The sequence below is a fragment of the Rattus norvegicus genome, chromosome 8 (assembly GCF_036323735.1).
Source record: "Rattus norvegicus strain BN/NHsdMcwi chromosome 8, GRCr8, whole genome shotgun sequence".
Lineage (NCBI taxonomy): Eukaryota > Metazoa > Chordata > Mammalia > Rodentia > Muridae > Rattus > Rattus norvegicus.
Window position 1 is genome coordinate 68,822,359 of NC_086026.1, and position 20,360 is coordinate 68,842,718.

General features: G+C 45.4%; 2 protein-coding genes across 7 annotated transcripts in view; one reads left to right on the plus strand and one right to left on the minus strand.

The window, feature by feature from the left end:
* Tmem202 (transmembrane protein 202) overlaps window positions 1–10,280 on the minus strand; it is a 26,010-nt gene extending 15,730 nt beyond the window's left edge. For 3 of the 4 annotated variants that reach the window (XM_063266184.1, XM_063266182.1, XM_063266183.1), the window contains exon 1: window positions 10,141–10,280. The gene's annotated coding sequence lies outside the window, so the exon portion shown is untranslated. The remainder of the gene's footprint in view (window positions 1–10,140) is intronic. The other variant, XM_063266185.1, reaches the window with a different exon arrangement.
* The window catches only part of Hexa (hexosaminidase subunit alpha), a 24,939-nt gene continuing 14,744 nt past the window's right edge, over window positions 10,166–20,360 (plus strand). The window contains exons 1-2 of one of the 3 annotated variants that reach the window (XM_017595561.3): window positions 10,310–10,449; window positions 19,584–19,672. Coding sequence is in view for 2 of the 3 variants with exons in the window: in NM_001004443.1 (NP_001004443.1) it covers window positions 10,197–10,449 (253 nt within the window). In the remaining variant the exon portion in view is untranslated. Of the gene's footprint in view, window positions 10,450–19,583; window positions 19,673–20,360 lie in introns of all 3 variants that reach the window. The other 2 variants (NM_001004443.1, XM_063265129.1) reach the window with 2 other exon arrangements.

Here is a 20,360-nt window from a genome sequence, read left to right on the forward strand (position 1 = left end):
AAAGAGCTAGGAAAAGTTTCTCCAGGTAGTGAGGTGAGGATGAAAAGAAGTCCCAAGTCCAAAACAAAAGAACAAAAATCTCAAATTGCTAAATCTAGAAAGCCACGCGGTGCGGTGCAGGCCTGTAATTTCAACACTAAGACTCCTGAAGCATGAGGAATTCACATTTCAGGCCAGCTTTGGCTATGTGGTAAAGTAAGATCTTCTTTTTAGAAAGGAAGGCACAGGCGTTGGCAAGATGGCTCCACGGTTAAGAGCACTGACTGCTCTTCCTAGAGGTCCTGAGTTCAATTCCCAGCAACCACAAGGTGGCTCACAACCATCTGTAATGGGATCTGATGCCCTCTTCTGGTGTGTCTGAAGACAGCTACAGTGTACTCCTACACTTGATCTTAGCCAAAAGACTGAGAAGCGATTACAGTGTACTCCTATACATAAAATAAATAATCTTAAAAAAGAAGCAGAGGGAGAGGGAAGAGGGAGGAGGAAGAGGCTGAAGAAATAGCTCCCCAGTTAAGAGCACTGGCTGTTCTTCCAGAAGACCTGGAGTGTGGCTCAGAACTGCATGCAACCCTAGTTGCAGGGTACCCAACACTCTCTTCTGGCCTCCAAGGGTACCTGTATCCGTGTGGGGCACACACGTTCACAGGAGTAAGAAATTACTACTTACAAAGATAGAAAGAGCTCTGGCTCTCCTGCTCTTCTCGTGTTCTCTTACTTTCTTCCCACTGTGTCCCTTCTCTCGCCATTCCCCTCAACCCTCTCTCTCCCTATGCTCATGGCCAGCCTCTCTCTACTCCTCTATTTCTCCTCTCTCTCTCTCTCTCTCTCTCTCTCTCTCTCTCTCTCTCTCTCTCTCTCTCTGTGTGTGTGTGTCTCTACTATCTCAACTTCCCTCCCCACCTCCAAAATAAACTCTATTCTATACTAAGAAAAAAAAACAAAAAAATCAAACAAACGAAAACGAAAACGGAGTTTTTTTACTTATTTTTGATTCATGGTTGGCATTTCACAGTATGTCATAACCCAAGAGCCATCTTACATCTGGAAGACTTTCAATCTAGTGCAGAGTAAGAGAACAGACTGCTGGAGCACATCGTTGTTTTAACAACATAGAACCTTAGGGCCCAAAGACATCATATGCACATTATCACACAGAGGAAGAAACTGGGACACTTGGCGTGAGTGTGTGAGGCCAGAGGTTCTCAGATCCCCCTGGAACTGGAGTTACAGGAGGGTTGGAGCCACTAAACATGGGTGCTAGGAATCAAACCTGGGTCCTCTGCAAGAGCGCTAAGCAGTCTTAATCACTGAGCCATCTCCTCGACCCTGGGCCTAGGGCTTTTCGGAAACCTGGTGTGAGAATTCATAGGAAGAATTCATGTAGCACAGGTCTGCTTTACTAGCTCCATTTATCCTTACCCTGTAACTGGTTAGTTACACCATCAGGATTTTACTAGTGGAACTTTTCTTTGTTAAGTGCCTCTAACCGACTTTAACTAAGGCAAAATTTTAATCAGTGGAAAGGTGCAGTCAGGTAGAACGTATATACATAGAGACACCTGTCCACCTGATATTGAAAGGGAACATCTGAACCAGGTCATGACATCACCACACGATCACAGTAGCCACTACTAGCAGAACCATAAAATCAAATAAGGTTGTCTAAGCCAGTCATGAGTCATAGCACTGATCACTATGAGCTGCCATCTGGCAGCAGGGGTAGCCAAGGTCTGTTTAGTCAGGGTGACAGCCCTGCAGTTTCAGCTGTACTGCCATTAAAACGCACAGAGTTATTTCCAGATCAACCAGCTGAGATCAGTCTTAGAAACATTTCTTCCGATGACAGTCATTATCAGAAGTTGAGATAATCCTTCTTTAAATACATCCCCACACACTGATAAGCCGCATTCTTTTTTGAGGATCTGTCTCAACAGCCAAGGATGAATAACCAGTTACTCAAAGAATCCAACTACACTCATTTCTCTGCCCAGAAGAATAATGTTTTCAAACATGGGAAATGAAGTTCTCTTCATGTTCCTCAAGCATGGTCTCTGTGCTGCCTGGGGATGCCTAGTCTTTTCAACTCTTCAGAATCCAGCTTCCACGGTAAACCCCCAAGATGACTATTACAGGATTCTAAGCACCTTTGGATTTCTGCAAAAGGGGTCACTGGTCCGGGTATGTTTTTTGATTGTCAAAAGTGTCAACATCTGGATGGAATGGTTAAATACCTAATGAGCAAGCCCAAGGGACAGAATTCAAATCTCCAGAAACCATGTAAATGCTGGGTGGTTATAGTGGTCCACCTGGGATACCAACCTCAGAAGGATCCCAGAGCAAACTGGCTAATGGCGAACGCTGGCTTTGACTGAGAGAACCTGCCTCAGTGGCTGAGGTAGAAGGGAGATCACAGATGAGTGTGGGCATTATCTTCTGATTCCCACATCAGCGCACATCCACACACATGTCCTCATCACATGCAGACTACATACACACTGATAGAGTGAGTGCCTTGCTCAGCTGTTCCTGGTTAACACAGAAAGGAATATCTGTCGAGACAGCCTGTCTTCCGAGGTTGTCTGCCTTGCCTTGGGCAAATGATTTAAAGAAGGAGAGACATTTCACTCCTTACAGTTTGCAACAATTTCATTTCCAAGCTCCTCAGGTCGCCTTTACAAATGATCCCAGACAGCTTTACCCCTAGCACACCCCTCAGCTTCCCTGGCTGTGAGGACTAATAAATACAGTTGAAGGTCAGACTGTCCTTCCACAGGATGAACAAGCCACAGAAAGCAAACCAGTGGGCAGTGATCCTTCATGGTCTCTGCACAAGTTCCTGCTGCCAGTTCTACTCTGAATTCCCTGAGTGATGATAACCTGTGATAGAACCTTAACAAAATAGACCCTTTCTTCTTCAAGTTGCTTTTGGTCTTGGTGCTTATGACAGCAATACAAAGCAAACTAGGACACTTGACACTGGAGCTTGTTCTGACAGTACTGTATGGCCATTAAATCTGCAGACCGAGGGGCTGGAGAAATGATTCAGGGGTTAAGAGGACTTGCTGTTCTTGCAATTGAATACATGGGTTCTGTTTCAAGCATCCGCATTGTGGCTTACAACGTCTGTAACTTCAGTCTGGTGCCTTCTCTCCTCTATGGACACCAAGCAGGTACACAATGCACTTAGATATATTCAGGTAAATATTTGTAGACATTAGAAAATAATAGTTCTGGAGTCCAAGCCAGGCATTGAGGGCAAATGTTTATAATCCTAGCCATGCAAGATGGGAGGAGAGACAGGAGGGCCACAAGTGTTCTATTGGGTTGGGTTACAGAGTGAAACCCTGTCTTAAAAACAAAAAAACCTTTTAGTTCAGGAAAATGACTCAACCGGATATATAATCTAGAAAAAGAAGACTCTAGTGATGGTGCAATGAGTTAAAATTTTAAAGTGATCTGGGAATGTGGCAGAGTTGGTAGAGTTCTGGATTATATGCATTAAGTCCTAGATTTGATCCCTAGAAGCATATACACCGAGTTCGCTGGTGCATACCCATAATTCTGAACACTCAAGAGGTAGAAAAAGGAGGATCTGAAGTTCAAGGTCCCTCTTTGCTACGAGTTGGAGGCTGGCCTTCGATATATGAATAATAAAACGAGACCTTGCAAAGATCTTTTCTTGCTTTCCTCATTTCCTTTTCTGACCTCAGTCAGTCGATCAAGGATTAGTCAAGTTATTGTCATTGTCAGAGTCAGTTCTGCCCACGTAAAATGGAGATAAAGATGAACTTCAACATTTGTGAGGAAAAGATAAGATAACACCACGGTTTGGTTTGGTTTGGTTTGTTTTTTAAAGATTTATTCATTTATTATATATGAATACACTGTAGCTGTCTTCAGACACACCAGAAGAGGGCATCAGATCTCTTTACAGATGGTTGTGAGCCACCATGTGGTTGCTGGGATTTGAACTCAGGACCAGGACCTGTAGAAGAGCAGTCGGTGCTCTTTTTTTTTTTTTTTGGTTCTTTTTTTCGGAGCTGGGGACCGAACCCAGGGTCTTGGCTTGCTAGGCAAGCGCTCTACCACTGAGCTAAATCCCCAACCCCGCAGTCGGTGCTCTTAACCACTGAGCCATCTCTCCAGCCCTTGTTTTGTTTTACCTAGGGTCTGACTATATAACTCTGGCTGTCCTGGAAGTCACTATATAGACCAGGCTGGTTTCCAATTCACAGAGATTCACCTCCCTCTGCCTTCCCAGTGCTGGCATTAAAATCCTGAACCACAGGGTCCAGGGTAGTGTACACCTTTAATCCCAGCACTTGGGAGGCAGAGACAGGTGAATTTCTGTGAGCTCAAGGCCAGCCTGTAGAGCTAGTTTCAGGACATTCAGGGCTACATAAACCTTGTCTCAAAAAATAAAAACCCAGCTTCCAGCCTCATGATTAATTTGATTGTAAATGCTGTTAAATTTAGAATCACTTAGAAGACACACCTCTATGTCTGCCCACGAGGGCATTTCCGGCTTCAGTGAGGTGGCAAAACCTACTGTCTTAGTTTTTGTTCTATGTTATGAAGAGACACCATGACCTAAGCAACTCTTATAAAGAAAAGTATTTGTAAGATGGAGACTTGCTCAGAGGTTTAATTCATTATCTTCATGGCAGGGAGCATGGTGGTACACATGGGTTAGAGCAGTAATTGAGACCGACATCCTGATCCTTGGGTGGCAGGCGGAGAGGAAAGGAGAGAGAAGGTGGAGAGAGAAGGGAGAGAAGAGGAGAGGAAAGGGAGGGAAGGGGAGAGAAGAGAGACTGGACCTGGCATGGGTCTTTGAAAGCTCAAAGCCCACCCCCAATGTCACACTTCCTCCAGCAAGGCCACACCTCCAAATTCTTGTAATCCTTTGACTCCTTGGTGACCAAGCATTCAAAGATATGAGCCCATGGGGGCCATTCCCATTCAGACTGCCACAGCCAACCACAATGTAGGTAGCACCTCTTACTGGCTGGGGTCCTAGACTGAACAACGAGGAGAAAGCAAGCTGGGGACCACCACTCATTTCCTTCATCTTCCTGACTGTGGACTCAATGTGATTGGCTGCCTCACTCACGCTCCAGCGGCCTGCTTTCCCCTAGATGATGGGCAATACCTCAGTCAGCCGAAATGAACCCTCACTTCCTAAGTTGCCTCTGTTGTTGTTAGTTTTTTGTTTGTTTGTTTAAGTCAGGGTCTCTCAGTGTGGTCTTGATTGTCCTGGAACTCACTCTGCAGACCAGGCTGGCCTCAAAGTCAGAGATCTGCCTGCTTCTGCCTCCTGAGTGCTGGGATTAAAGGTGTGGGCCACCAGGACCTAACTCCTAAATGCCAGATGGTTTATCATGGCAGGAAGACAACAAGCAAGACACATATTACTAGTACAGAGTGAATGACTCGGTGATTTTCTACTTCAGTCTTAGTTCATGATCCAGTTTCCACTATTTCTTTTTTTCTAGCCAGATACAGCAGTTCGATGGTGCCTCCTCAGACTCCCCACAGATCTCTGCTTTGGTTTGCCCGTATTAGTCATCCGACATACACTCATGAAATGTCTGCTATGTGCCAGGCTCTTCTGGGACCTTGGATCCTTGAGTGAGCACATCATTGTTTCTCCTTGACCGTTGCCTCCCTCCACAGGCTGCCCTCTTCTCTACGCACTGAGTCAGGCTGGGCTTGGAAATCTAACACAAGTGCTTCCTTCATGCCCTCACTGAACATTTCCTGCCTGCAGAGTCCTGGCTTAGGCAGTAAGGGTACAATGGTCTCATTCATCATGTGGTCTTATGGGGACAAAGGGACCAAAATGAACCCTGTAAAAGCAATGGAGACGAGACATGCTTCACACAGCGCTTATCCTCACAGCACACATGCACAATGACCATGCTTCCTTGGAGGGTGTCAGCCAGGATACTAGCGTCCCCAAGCCCTGTGACCCCATTTCATCACCTCTTCTATAATCACAGTGTACTTGTTGAAATCCTCTACTACTAGGGTCTCTGCAACCACCAGGGCTGGCAGAGTAGTGACCCATGGGAAGCAAGAAGGTAGTTCGGTACAACATGACTAAATATCGGTTCTGGTTCAAACTCCAGGAGTCCGACCTCAGGTACTTTGTTTTAGGCATATTTAAGCACAGCACAACTTGGCAAAAACTTTCAACCCCATGTGCACAACAAAGGAGACATCTCCTCAAGGAACAGTGTAAGCTAAATACATATCAGACGTGACATCAAAACTCTTTGTAAAGCATATGTGACACCTTCCATAGAGATGGGCTCTATAGGTTGAGAAAAACATACTCACATAAGGGTCTAGGGAAGACTCAGTGGGTGGTCTCATCCACATAGATAGGACAAAGGTCACCAGGGCATCAACTACCTCTGCTCCCAGCCTTCTGGCCAGATAATAGGCATCCCTTCCTTTGAAGGCATCCTGTGAGTGTTTTACACTTCAGGTGCCTCTAATGCTTATCTGTAAATACAAGGCCCTCCATGACTCACACACTGTAGGCTAACTCCTAAACGATAAGTACACAATGAAAAAGAAAACAGAGGGGGCTGGAGAGATGGCTCAGAGGTTAAGAGCACTGACTGCTCTTCCAGAGGTCATGAGTTCAAATCCCAGCAACCACATGGTGGCTCACAACCATCTGTAATGAGATCTGGTGCCCTCTTCTGGCCTGCAGTCACACATGCAGGCAGAATGCTGTACATAAAATAAATAAATACATCTTAAAAAAAAAAAAAGATCTTTCAGGATGGATGTGTACTATCCTAAACATCAGAGAAAGAAAAAAGGAAAAAAGAAAAAGAAAACAGATAGTGAGGGAGGAAGAACACAATGAATACAGAATATGCCCTTAAGCAACATTTTAAGATTTTTTAAAAAAAGGTAAGTATATGTGTGTGCAATATATGCACATGCCACCACATGCACGTGAAGGACAGAAAATCTCTGGGAGTCTGTTCTCCGTTCAACCATGTGGACCTCGGGACCCTGGTTGGACTCAGAGTATTTGAGTACAGAGCAAATGCTTTTAACTGCTAAGCTATCTCAGAGGCCCAACACCTCCATCCATTTTGATGGCAGATGATTAACAATGGCATATGTAGTATAGAGTGTGTAATATCTGGTTGTTTTCTACAGTTTTCATTTACAAAAGGCAGCTGGTCAAATGAATTAATTTATTATATAGCTCTGAAATGTGGGGTGGGGAGAGAAATGTGGGGTGGGGGGAAGATTTTTGCCCAAAAATCAGAGTCATTCCTGCAGACACGAAGAACAGGGAAGGCTAAATTTTGACTGGGAAAACCTTTTACAAGGGATGTGAACTTTGAACTGTCCCCTAAAAGTGTTAGTTAGCTAGACAGGACAAGGGAGCTTGTGACAGGCATAGAGAGTGAATGGGGGAGATGTACGGGGTTTATGGGAGTGGCCAAGACAGTCCTTATTTGTAGACTCTCTACTGTAGCCCTCCCAGGTAACATTTTACGTTGCACTGGGCTCTGCTACCTACTCGTGGGTCTAAAGGAAATTTCTTCTCATACCCAGCTAAGATTGCCATTTCAGATTTCGTTATTATTAGAGTGCTTATACTATTCCACTTCATGCTGTCTTAGTTTGGATTACTATGGCAATGGTGAAACAAACACCATGACCGAAGCCAGTTGGGGCAGAAAGAATTTATTTGGCTTACATGTCTACTTCACTGTCCATCACTGAAGGAATCCAGAACAGGTACCTGGGAGCAGGAGCTGATGCAGAGGCCACGGAGGAGCACTGCTTACTGGCTTGCTTCTCTTGGCTCTATCAGCCTGATTTCTTAAAGCTTCCAAGACCACCAAGCCCAGGAGTGGTCCCACCCACAATGGGCTGAGCCCTCCCCATGAATCACTAATGAAAGGATGCCCAGAGGTTTGCCTAGAGCCTGACCTTCTGGAGATATTTTCCCCATTGAGGCTCCCTCTTCTCCTAAGACTCTGGCTTGTGTCAAGTTGATAGAAAAATAGCCAGCACATCTGTCCATTTTGTCTAGTTTTGGGGAGGGGGTAGATCTCTCTATGTTGTCCTTGCTCTCATCAAACTAAGATCCTTCTGCTTCTGCCTCCCAAGTACTAGGATTAAAGATGTACACCATCACACTCAGCCAGTTTCCTGTCCATTTGTTTGTCTTCCTTCGAGTAAAAGCTGTCGGGGCCAGGATGATGACAGAGTGGTTGAGAGTGTGTACTGCTCCTGTAGAAGACTGGAGTCCGGTTCTCAGCAGCCATAGTAGGCTATGAATGTTGATTCATTCAAAATTTTCTATCTCGGGGCTAGAGAGATGGCTCAATGGTTAAGAGAACTGACTGTTTTTCCAGAGGTCCTGAGTTCAAATCCCAGCAACCACATCACATGGTGGTTCACAACCACCTATAAAAAAATAAATAAGTCTTCAAAATTTTCTATCTCTATGCTAGATTCTGGACATTTGTTTGCATTACCATTTTTAAAAACCTATTACAGTTCAGAAACCTTCTGACTACCTGATGTAAGGCTCAGTCAGTAATGAGCTTGCCTCAGAAGTATGAGGACCTGAGTTCAATCTCCAGAACCTATGGGGGAAAAAACACAGTCAAGACAGTATATGCTTGACAGCCCAGTGCTGGAAGGCAGGGACGGGGAATCCTTTCTACTCACTGACTAGACCAAAGTGGCCTAACTATGGAGCCCCAGACCAGGGAGATACTTGGGGAATGACACCAAATACTGCCAACTGGTTCACACAAGCAACACGTATGCCCATACATTCACATATACACATGTACCCACACACATGTAACATGCTCCCCCAAACACGGCGAGGCTGGCGTGTGCTTATGATGTATCACAGAGAGTAGAGAGTTTGTCTTCATACCATGCATGAACGTGGGCTTCATAAGACTCTTAAAGCTTGGTTTGTAAAGGTTTTATTTATTCTTTGTATATGAGTACAATGATGTGTCAGACACACCAGAAGAGGGTACTAGATCCCATGACATATGGTTGTGAGCCACCATGTGGTTGCTGGGAATTGAACTCAGGACCTCTGGAAGAGCAGTCAGTGCTCTTAACCACTGAGCCATCTCTCCAGCCCTGTTTTGTTTTGTTTTTAAGATGACTGCAAGCCTTAGGACTATGGTTGTAGAAATTATCACTTTATGGGATACTAGGTTTAGCACAATTAAAGACCTAGGAGAAAGTTCTCCTTCTTTTCTTCCACTGTTCCTCTTGCTCACTTCAGGGCTGAGGGTTAAACCTGGATTCTCATGCATGCTATGAGTTATCTACCACTGAGCTACACCTCTAGCTAAGAGAAATTTTCTTAAGTTCTCAGTTACAGAAGTAAAAATATGGCCTCTGCATTTGCAACAATCTTTCTGCCTTGACCTGCTGAGCACTGGATTATAGGCTTATGCCAACTCACCGGGTTCTGGCACTCACTAGATAGTCCACACTTGGCTATAGACATCCATCAATCTTCCTGCCTTTCCCTCACAAATTCTGGTATCAAAACCAGGAGTCACCACAAACTATTTTTTTTTAAAGATTTTATTTATTTTACAAATAAGATGAGTGCGCCCTGGCTATCTTAAGGCACACAAGAAAAGGGCACTGGATCCCACTACAGACAGTTGTGAGCCACCATGTGGTTGCTGGGAATTGAACTCAGGACCTCTGGAACAGCCAGTGCTCTTCACCACTGAGCCATCTCTCCAGCCCCCCACAAACGATTTTTTAAAAAACATGACTTTGGGACATCTTTCAATTGCCCCAGGTTGAATGCCCTAGAGCTGATGATTACTTATACTGCTCAAGTGCCTTTTCTGCCACACAGTTGACGCTAATTGGATTCTTGTTCTTCTTCCGGTATTTCCTTGTCCCTGCTAATACTTCATGCCCAGGGGCGGAGTCTGCCTCTAGGTTACAGAGGCTTGGCAAAGGCGGGGATCGATCCTTCCCGCCCACCGGGTCTGGAGCTTTGGAATCAGTCGCCAAACGTTCGCAAACATCGAGCCCGCCCTGCCTGCTTCCCGCTCGCTCACGTGACCCTCCGATTGTCACGCGGGCGCCGCTCACCTGACCGGGTCCTCACGTGGGCTCAGCCTGCTGGAAGGGGAGCTGGCCGGTGGGCCATGGCCGGCTGCAGGCTCTGGGTTTCGCTGCTGCTGGCGGCGGCGTTGGCTTGCTTGGCCACGGCGCTGTGGCCCTGGCCCCAGTACATCCAAACCTCCCACCGGCGCTACACCCTGTACCCCAACAACTTCCAGTTCCGGTACCATGCCGGTTCGGCCGCGCAGGCGGGCTGCGTTGTCCTCGACGAGGCCTTTCGACGCTACCGTAGCCTGCTCTTCGGTTCCGGCTCTTGGCCCCGACCCAGCTTCTCAAGTGAGTCACTGCCCGCTTCTTCCCTCCGAGGAGGCTGCCTTCCGTGCGTGGGTCAGCCCCGGCCGGGCTCCCAGACACCCTCCCATTGGCCTCTGCACAGCCCAGTCAGTCACCCCCCACACCTTTCTCCCCTTGCTCTTTATCCAGCTAGCTGGCCTCCCGGGCCTAGCCCCTTCTCCGTTCACCCCTTTATTAATCTGACTCCTTGGGGTCACAGTTTATCCGGAATCCTCCTTTTGAGAGCTCTATTTAGGCTTTCACTTTTTAGAAATGCCTACTGTAGGACCAAAGTTCAATCAGGCTGTCAGAATATTGGCGATAACGTTGCCAATAGACATTTAAGATGATCCTTTAGAACATGTTCAAGTGGTCAGGGTTCCCGTGAGTCAGTGACCAGGGTTGCAGAGCGGAACCCAGCATGTGTCTGGCACATAACTTTGTTAGTAAATGTTTAAATGTGAGAGAAATCAGAACCCAAGGCAAAGAGCTTCCGGAGACCTAGGCAGAGGCGACTGGAGCAGACGCCCAGGTGGCTGTGATGAACCTGTGTGTGGGGGGAGCCACAAGGATGGATGTGAACAGTGTTGGAGTGCCTGTCCGTTTCGGACCTCGGTACTGTCGATGCTAAGCAGAACAAGCTGGCTCCTTCCCAAATCCGTTTATCCTAGAGTTGAAAGCAACATCTGGTTCTTCTGCAGCCGGGATCGGTATTTGATTAGTTTATCCTTGGGCAGTAAACAAGTGGCTGTTTGTAAGTCAGGTCATTATAGTCTGAGTCTTCTAAAGTTGCCTCCTTTGGACTTTTCTTCCCTAAGGGTGCCTGTAAGCAACATGGTTAGTTCTATTGTGTGAAAGAGCTGTGATACAAGGTTGGTTCTTTCCTGTTCTTGTGTTTATTACCAAAAGCTCCGCTTTGGCTCGACGTCAGAGGAACGAGTCCCTCATGAGAGAGCCTAGGAGCCTGAGCTTGAGGCAGCTTGTCACAGTGCACAGCAGTCAAGGATCAAATAGAATACTTTGCCATTTCCCTTCTCTTTTTCTGGCATGTGAGACCTTGCCGTCCACATTTGGAGGTGGGTGGCGTGGTTGGGAGGGTGGTGAGGTTGTCTTTGTTCCTGAGTTAAAACTGTCTCAAAAGCACCTTTCTTAGGTAATTGCAAATCATTTGTTAAAAGAGAAGATTTATTCTACATGGCATCTCCATCCTCCTTAATTTTTCCTAAGATCATCAAAAGAGAAGTTGATGTGCAGGTTTCTGATTTGCTGATTTCGAGGAAGTCGGAGGAGCAGGGACCTTGTAGCCTCTGCCCAGACTCCTTTTGTCACAGAATTGGAAGTGCGAAATGCATCTTGGAGAGACACAGCAAAGGTCAGGCAGCAGGGCTGGGAAGGAGTAACGAGCAGAACTCTCCTTTCTACGGGCTGTTGGTAAAGTGCAGTGAGCCGGGTTTTGAATACCCTGCTGCATCTCATAAAACCTGTCATGATGGCATATGCATTTGGGAGGTAGAGCCAGGAAGATCAAGAGTTCAAGGTCCTCTGTCTTAGTCAGGGTTTCTATTCCTGCACAAGCATCATGACCAGGAAGCAGGTTGGGGAGGAAAGGGTTTCTTCAGCTCACACTTTCATGCTGCTGTTCATCAGCAAAGGAAGTCAGGACTGGAACTCAAGCAGGGCAGGAAGCAGCAGCTGATGCAGAGGCCATGGGGGGATGTTTCTTACTGGCTTGCTTCCCTCGGCTTGCTCAGCTTGCTTTTTTATAGAACCCAAAACTACCAGCCCAGGGATGGCACCACCTACAATGGGCTGGGTCTTCCCCCTTGATCACTTGTTGAGAAAATGCCTTACAGCTGGGTCTCATGGAGGCATTTCCTCAACTGAGGCTCCTTTCTCTGTGGTAACTCCAGCTTGTGTCAAGTTGACAACCAGCCAGTACAGTCATCTTTGGCTACTTAATGAATTTCCCTTGGGCTGTCAGAGACCCTATCTCAAAACAAGTGAAAAAAAATCTGTGCGCTCTTAAGTGGCCTTGTGGTTATTCTTGTAGAAGACTGGGTTGCCTTTACGTTTATTGCTTTCAAAGAGGAAGAAAGTTTCTTGATGACATAGAGTATGTTGAAATGATACATAATGAGAAATAATGATAAAATATCTTTAGAGAAGAGGTAGGTATTAGGAACAACTGTATTTAGATGAGAGCCAAAAATATATACTTATTATATATTTCATTTTGAACTTTCAAGGCCTTGGGTGATTTTTGTCCATAGTCTTCAACGGGCTGGGTGGTCTTCCTTCCTTCCTTCCTTCCTTCCTTCCTTCCTTCCGTTTCTTTCTCTTTCTTTTTTTCTTTCTTTCAATATTTATTTTGTGTATATGAGTACACTGTAGCTGTCTTCAGACACACCAGAAGAGGGCATCAGATCTCTTTACAGATGGTTGTGAGCCACCATGTGGTTGCTGGGAATTGAACTCAGGACCTCTGGAAGAGCAGTCAGTGCTCTTAACCACTGAGCCATCTCTCCAGCCCTGGGTGTTTTTTCTTATTACTTAGATCATAATGCCTTCGGAATAATTCTGGCTAATTCTAAGCCTGAGAAGCTCAGCTCCTGTGGTGTGTGTATGAAGTTTATGTATGGTATGTGAAGTCTTTGAGTCTTGTTTCTTTGGGCTGCACTTGTTCTCCCTGCCTTTTGGACATTGTGTTTGAAGTCTGTGTGCACTGTGGGCTGAACTCTGAAACCCATGTATTCATCACTTATCCTAGGGCCTCATAGGAGCCAATTCCCAGACTCCATGCTTCTTCCTCATTCCCCTTCCACCCCTGTTTGTTTTGTTTTCTATCGCCCGACCGACACTTGGAACAAAGTAGCTGCAAACATCTTTGCACTCTTTGAAGGAAGGTATAATAGTGGGGAAGACTCGGTGATGTTTTCAAATAAAATGTAGTTGAAGCCCCCAATTAGTGGTAGATCACTTAGCGTGCACAAATTTCTGCATCTGATCACCACCAACAAAATAATGAGAGAAATATATATATATAAACTCTGGGCTGGGGATTTAGCTCAGTGGTAGAGCCCTTACCTAGGAAGCGCAAGGCCCTGGGTTCAGTCCCCAGCTCCGGAAAAAAAACAAAAAAAACTCTGGCATGCCGTCCTCCCATTTCCTTATTCTCAACTTCATTTCAGACGAGTAAAGTAGGGCCTCAGTGAACTTGACCATTGGTTCTGTTTTGTTTCCTTTACAACAGCAGTTGTTATAAGTGTAAGTCTAAGATCTCATGCTTGGGTATGTTGTAGCTTTTTTGATTGTTAAAGTCATAGGTTTTGATTTCCTTCACCGCTCAAGAAAATGTTTGAACCAAAAGCAGGCATTGTGGCACGTGCCTTAGGCAAGAGGATATCTCTGTGTTCTAGGCCAGCCTAGTTTATATAGTGAGGTCCCAGCCAGGCTACTTAGTGAGACTTTGTCAATACATACATACATACACACATACATACATACATGCATGTATGTCTGACCAATCTGATTAATGAGCTTTTTCTCCACTATTGTAGAGCTATTAACAATCTGAGAAGCTCAGGAGACTGGGTTAGGTATGTAGACATGAAAGGGGTGTGTGAACATGTACAATATTTTATGTGACCTGCTTCAAGGTCATAAAAGTTCACAGTCTTAAGAGAAACAGATTGAGTTTTCTTCTGTGTTCTTTGCTGTAGCAAATACCACCATGCTCAGGAGGTATTCTCTTTCTGTGTTTTTGCCTCTGTCTTAAGTTGTGACTTTAAGTTTCCCCAGCTAACAGTGGTGTGCCCGTTGGTCAGGCGTGAGTGTGGCCAGAGTTCCTTTTATGGACTTGTCTGCTCCAGAGCAGGAAGTGGGGTGCCCATCAGCTGAGCAGTCAGCCAGCAGCCTGGTGCTTTTGTAAAACTTTGGGGCAGAAATGGGGGAGCCTGCTTATCAGGTACAGGGTGCTACCCTCACCTCTCTCTACTGTTCACCTTTGATGTCGCAGTACAGTAGCCAAGAGGACACGTGTACTGAGACTGCAGGCCTGGACTGGGCAGATTAGGAGTTTCGGTCTCCCTTTCTTTGCGTGTTAGGTTGTCAGGCTGTTTGCCATGTGTGCCAACACACACGGGTGGAAGAAGCCTTGAAGTTGATTGTTATACTCTAAGGCACCCACTCCCACAGCTCCTCTGGGTAAGTGCCACATAATAGGGTGTGCTGTGGCAAAATGGACTTCCGAAAGGGCAAGGAAATGTGTGTACTGAGTGGCAGGCACTTACGGTTCGGCATGTTTTGTCAGCCTGCTCCGTGGGCCAGTGTCATTCCTGTTTGCATGAGACTTGAAGGCAGAACGGCTGTCACAGTTACACAGCTCCTGGCTCGATTCCATCTAGATCTGTCCATCAAGATTTTCTCTCTTCTTGGCATCCCTACAGTGCTCACGAAGATCTTTGTCAGGACAATTAGTCATTTGGAAGACTATTAACCTCTGGGAAAATTAAGCTCTGATCATATCTTAGTGACTTCAAATAGAAACATCTAACATCTGACTTCTCGTTACCATTCAGTTAATGAGTGCTTTCTTTCCTGTCTGCATTTATCACTTCCTAAAAGTATTTCTAGCTTCCCTCCTTCCTTCCTTCCATCTTTACTACGATCAGTGCTTATTAATCAACTATAATTAGTTATTAGTGCTAAGTTCAAAGACTATATTAATCAAACTGCTCTCATCCCTAAATAATTAACAATTACGGTCTGGAGATGTAGCTGAGATGGTAGAGTACTCGCGGAGCATGCACAAAGCCCTGGGTTTGTGTGCACGTAGTGGGCGTGGCGGCACACATAATCCAAATACTCAGTAAGTGGAGGCAGGAGGATCTCAAAGGAGATCTTCCTCAGCTGTGTAGTACATTTGAAGACAGCTGTGTGTAAAAAAAAAAAAAAACAGTCCCTGAAAGTGAAGATATAAACATACAATAGTCTATTTTTTCTGTGATATTTGATGACTACAGAAGAGGAGGACTGATCCAAGTGTAAGGATGTGGGGAAGGTGTATTTGGAAAAGCTTTTCTTAGAAGATGTCGGTGATGCTGAGCTATTCCACCCCAGAGAACGTCTTGTAAAGAAGCCTTTTAAGCCTCATTCAGGACACTCAAGGTCAATGTGGTTGGTTTGAACAGATCTCAGGCGGGACAGCAAGTTCTGAATAGAGTCACCAAGCCACCTAGTGAGCAGTCATAAGTAGGAGCATTAGAAGAAGGCTAGCAAGTATCATTACACAGGTAGCATCAGCTAAGTTGGTGGCCTGGGGGGCATCAGTGGTAATACTTAGAGGCAGGGACAGCAGTTTTTGTGGTGGTTAGTGATGACAGTAGCTGGACTAGTTGGTGGCTGCAGGGACTTAGCCTCTCTGGACTGCCCAGGGGTTTCAGAGATGATGAGCTTGGAAGTCTAGAGTTAGGATGAGGGTGGGGTGCTGAAAATGACTCCCATATTTGCCATTTAGCAGTGTGAGTATTTGTTCTAACTCACTGCCAATTCACAAAAATAGAGGAAGAAAAGGGGAAGTGCTAAGGAGTGAAAAGAGAAAGAATTGACCAAGAGACCTAGGGTGGACTGATCTGACTGACTGTAAGTCTAGCTGTGGGTGTGTCTAGTACAGGGCATCATAGCCAGTTGAGCGGTAATAAAGCTTGGGAGATTGCAGAGACCAGAAGGTTCATTAGGTCCCTGAACTCCCCTGGCTCCCAATGGCTGGAGGCTGTTTGAGGAGGAGGAGTAGGTTACTGACATTACTAGGAAACTACTAAGCCAGAATGTGGGCTAGTTCTTCCTCTGATTGTCCAGGTCTTATGACAGCCACAAGACTCCAGGGCACATGGTGCACATACCAAAGTGCCTAGGAGCTTACGGAGTGCCGTGGTTGGAGAGACTCCAGATTCCACGGCTAGATAACCTGAGTCACGGAAGACGGGCATGGAAGTAGGGTCGGCCAGGGAGATGGTCAGAAGCAGCACCACGTCTCAGCTCTAGGATGAGATGACACTTCTTCTCAGAGCTAGGTGTGGGGGTGGGGGGCATTGTTCTGGAAAGAACGGAGGGAATGGAGAGAGCTGGTGGTGTGGGAGTTAAGTAGCCATGAAAGGGTGTGCAAAGGTGGCTGGTGTGTGGACGCAGGGGTCGTGGAGGGATAACCTTACTGGATGGGAGTGTAGCATAAAATGAGCTAGGGGGCTTATATGTTTTTTTTGATCATAAAATTGCCAGGGAGATAGACCAACAAGACTTAATGTGGGAACTTAACGTGTGTTCAAGGGTATATTACGTGGTTAGCATATTGCTAAAGACTGTTTCCAGTCCGGAGTGAAGAGATGATCTATCAGGAAATATATATAAGGATGATTAGTTGTCCATTTGGAAAAAGTAAACTCTACCTCTTGCCACACATAAATTCCAGATAGACTAAATGTCTGAAGATCAAATCTCTAAGATAGAAGCATTACTGGGAATTTGCAGTCCTAAGCCTTCCTAAGCGAAGGTGAGAACATAAAGAAAAACTATTTGCTATATGAAAACTAAAGGAAATTGCAAAATTAAAGATCAAGAGGGGCATGTGGCTTCCATCTGTAGGCTCACATTTCAGTAGGTGGTTGCTGGGAATTGAACTCAGGACCTCTGGAAGAGCAGTCAGTGCTCTGATGCTGAGCCATCTCTCCAGCCCTTGTCACCACATTTCAGAGGCTGAGGCAGGAAGATTACCCAAATCTGAACAATCCTGGATTACCATGAGATAACCTTGTTTCAAAACACCAATCTCCAAAAAACAACATAGAAAGAAAAAGTGGATAAAATAGGCCAAGTATTTGCATCTTAAAAAGATAAGGTTAATTCCTTGGGATTCCATCAGTAGTAGAGAGAGCACTTGCCTAAACCTGGCAAAGTTCTGGACTTACATAAATAAAGCAGACAAGGTTAAAAATCTAAAAAAGAGTTTCAAAAAGCAATAAAAGAAAAATAATTAGCCAGGCATGGTGGTACACTAGTGATTGTGAACAATGCTTAAAATTGTTAATGAGAACGTGCTTTTGTTTGAATGTTTGAAGGTCTCTGTGGCTGTGTGTGACAGTGCTCACAAGTCCAGACAAGGGTATCACACCCCCTGGATCTGGAGTTATGGGTAGTTGTGACTCATACCATATGAGTGCTGGGAACTGAACTCATCCCCGGGAAGAGCAGCAGGCTCTCTCTTAACCACTGAGCCATCTCTCCAGCCCTTCTTTTGTTTTCCTAACCGATTAGTAGAGAGAGACTTGAGAAGGGCTAATGGTGAGAGAATGTGGAGAATTGGCTCACATCTGTGGGTTTCAATTGCAAATAAATAAAACATTTGAAAGTATCATAACCAAAAAGTTTCATATCTGCCTAATATTCCTGTCTCTTAAATAAAAAAAAGTGTTCTGCACCTGGGTGGTGGCGGCCCACACCTTTAATCCCAGCACGTAGGAGGCAGAGTCAGGTAGATCTGTCTGTGAGTTTAAGACCAGCCTGGTCTATAGAGCACGTTCCAAGACACATAGAACCCTGTCTAAAAAAACAAAAACAAAAACTTAAAATTCTCATAAACAACTGCTATAATATAAAAACATTAGAAATAGGGGCTGGGGATTTAGCTCAGTGGTAGAGCGCTTACCTAGGAAGCGCAAGGCCCTGGGTTCGGTCCCCAGCTCCGAAAAAAAAAAAAAAAAAAAAAAAAACATTAGAAATATTAGGAGCCTTCAAAGCATACAGGCTTAGTGGGTAAAAGTGCTTGCCCCAAGCTGGACAACCTAGTTTTGATCTTCTGGACACCACAGCAGAAGAGGAGGACTAGCTCTGCATGTTGTCCTTTGACCCCCACATACAACATACATGTTGTGAACCCCCTACACCCAAACTAAAAGTTTTAAAATAGTAGGGCGTGGTGGTGCACCCTTAATCCCAGCACAGAGGAGGCAGAGACTGGTGGACCTCTGTGAGTTTGAGACCAGCCTGATCTACAAAGCAAGTTTCAGGACAGTCAGCTATTAACAGACAGGAACTCTTGTCTTTGCTGGAAGAAAAGATTTTTGAAATTCAGAAACTTCAATGTCATAAAAAGGAGTTAGATACGTTAAGGAGTGTTCCATTAATTCAATTTGTTCACTACTTACAAATAATGGTGGATTCCCCTTGATATTTAAAGATCTACAAATCTCATGCTCATGTACATAAAAATCTAAAGTTGTATGGAGTGACCCTGCCTACCCTAGTCACACCTAAATATGTCCCATGCTGCTGGAGACCTCTGAGAACACAGTTGTGCTTCCAGATCATACACAGGGGCTTTCTGGTGCTAAGCCATCTTACCTCTCTGGAGGCAGTTGTGCTGTCTGTGTGCCTTAGCTCATCACAGGGTGTAATAACCATGTGTCTTCCCACTACACTGTGAACTCCTCGAGGGCAGGGACCAGGGCAGGTTTTTCTTTTAACCGCCCCAGCACTTAGAACTGTGGAGATGCACAGTGAGTGCTTGATGTGTCTTAGTTGGTGAGGCCCACATGTGATGAGTGGAGAGGTGGAAGAGGGAGGAGGACAGAGTGCCCATAGAACAAACCTTGTCACTTTAGAATGCCAGAGCCTATGGGGCAGGCAGGGTAGGCAGAGTGGGAAGGTGTCCTCTAGGGGCCAAACCAAATGCCACTTTATAACAACCCCAATCATTTTTTTTCCTGCATTGCCAAGGTTTTGTATCCAGTGCACGACAGATGGGGTCCTTTGATTTGGGAAAGAGTGAGCTGGGTGGAGGGAGAGGAGGTTTTGCACTAAGGTGAAGGTTTGTAGTTCTCAGGTGCCCTACAAAATTTCCCCTCTAGAGATGTGGAGGGGCCTAAAAGCTTTTGATTTATAGCCCCAGTGTTCTTCAGAGAGTGTCTGAAAAGGCGCTTTGTATAAGCCTGGGTCTGTTCCTAGCACCCTTTCCCAGATTTGGGTGTGTAAGGACTCTGTAGGTTAACTGTTTACCATTTATGGCTGACTATGGTGTAGCAGTCATTATGCATCCATAGCATTAAATGTGCATATTTTAATTGTAGCATCATTCATTTTTTCAGCAAACACTTATTGACTGACTACCGTGTATCAGGCACTGGGAACACAAAGACACAGATTGGTCCCTGCTGTTGAGGAACTTACAGCCTAGGTGAGGAGATAGACAGCTTTTATTAAGATAAGTGTTGTGAAAAATGTATGTGTACTCCATGGTCACATAGGAAGCTCTCAGGAAAGGGTGGGGGAACGGCCAAAAGAGTCTTGTAAAAGGAAAACCAGAACTATTTCTTAGCCCAACAAGTGTTGCCAAGTTTGTTTTAATTGCAGGAAGCAATTTGTAATGAGAAAAGTATGGATAAGACAGGAGTATTCCAGGATTCTGGGAAGAGCTCACTTTGCTATGACGAGGATTCCTGAATAGATCAAGAAAGAAGATGAACCTTAAGGTCATCATCCAGTGGCCTCTGGGCTTCACCTGAAAACCACGGGGCACTATTAGACCAGAGGATCTTTTCTTGCTTTTGGTGCTGGGTGTCAAATGAGCTTCATGAGCTTCATGAGCTTCATGATGCTGGGCAAGGGGTTTTTCTCCCAGTTGCATCCCCAGACCCATTAGGAGGTTTACTTGGAGATCGTCATGGTCGGAAGTTCATGCCAATAGAGTCCCAGAAGGTAGTGAATTGAAGTGAGGAATGTGTGGAGGTGGGGAGGGACCACCTGGGTGGTGTTTTATGTGGGAGAGAAAGTACAACAGGCTGAACTGAGGCTTTGGCCCAGTGAGGGTGTGGCACAAGGCTCAGAGCTGATGATTGGGGTTTTTTTGTTTGTTTGTTTTTTCC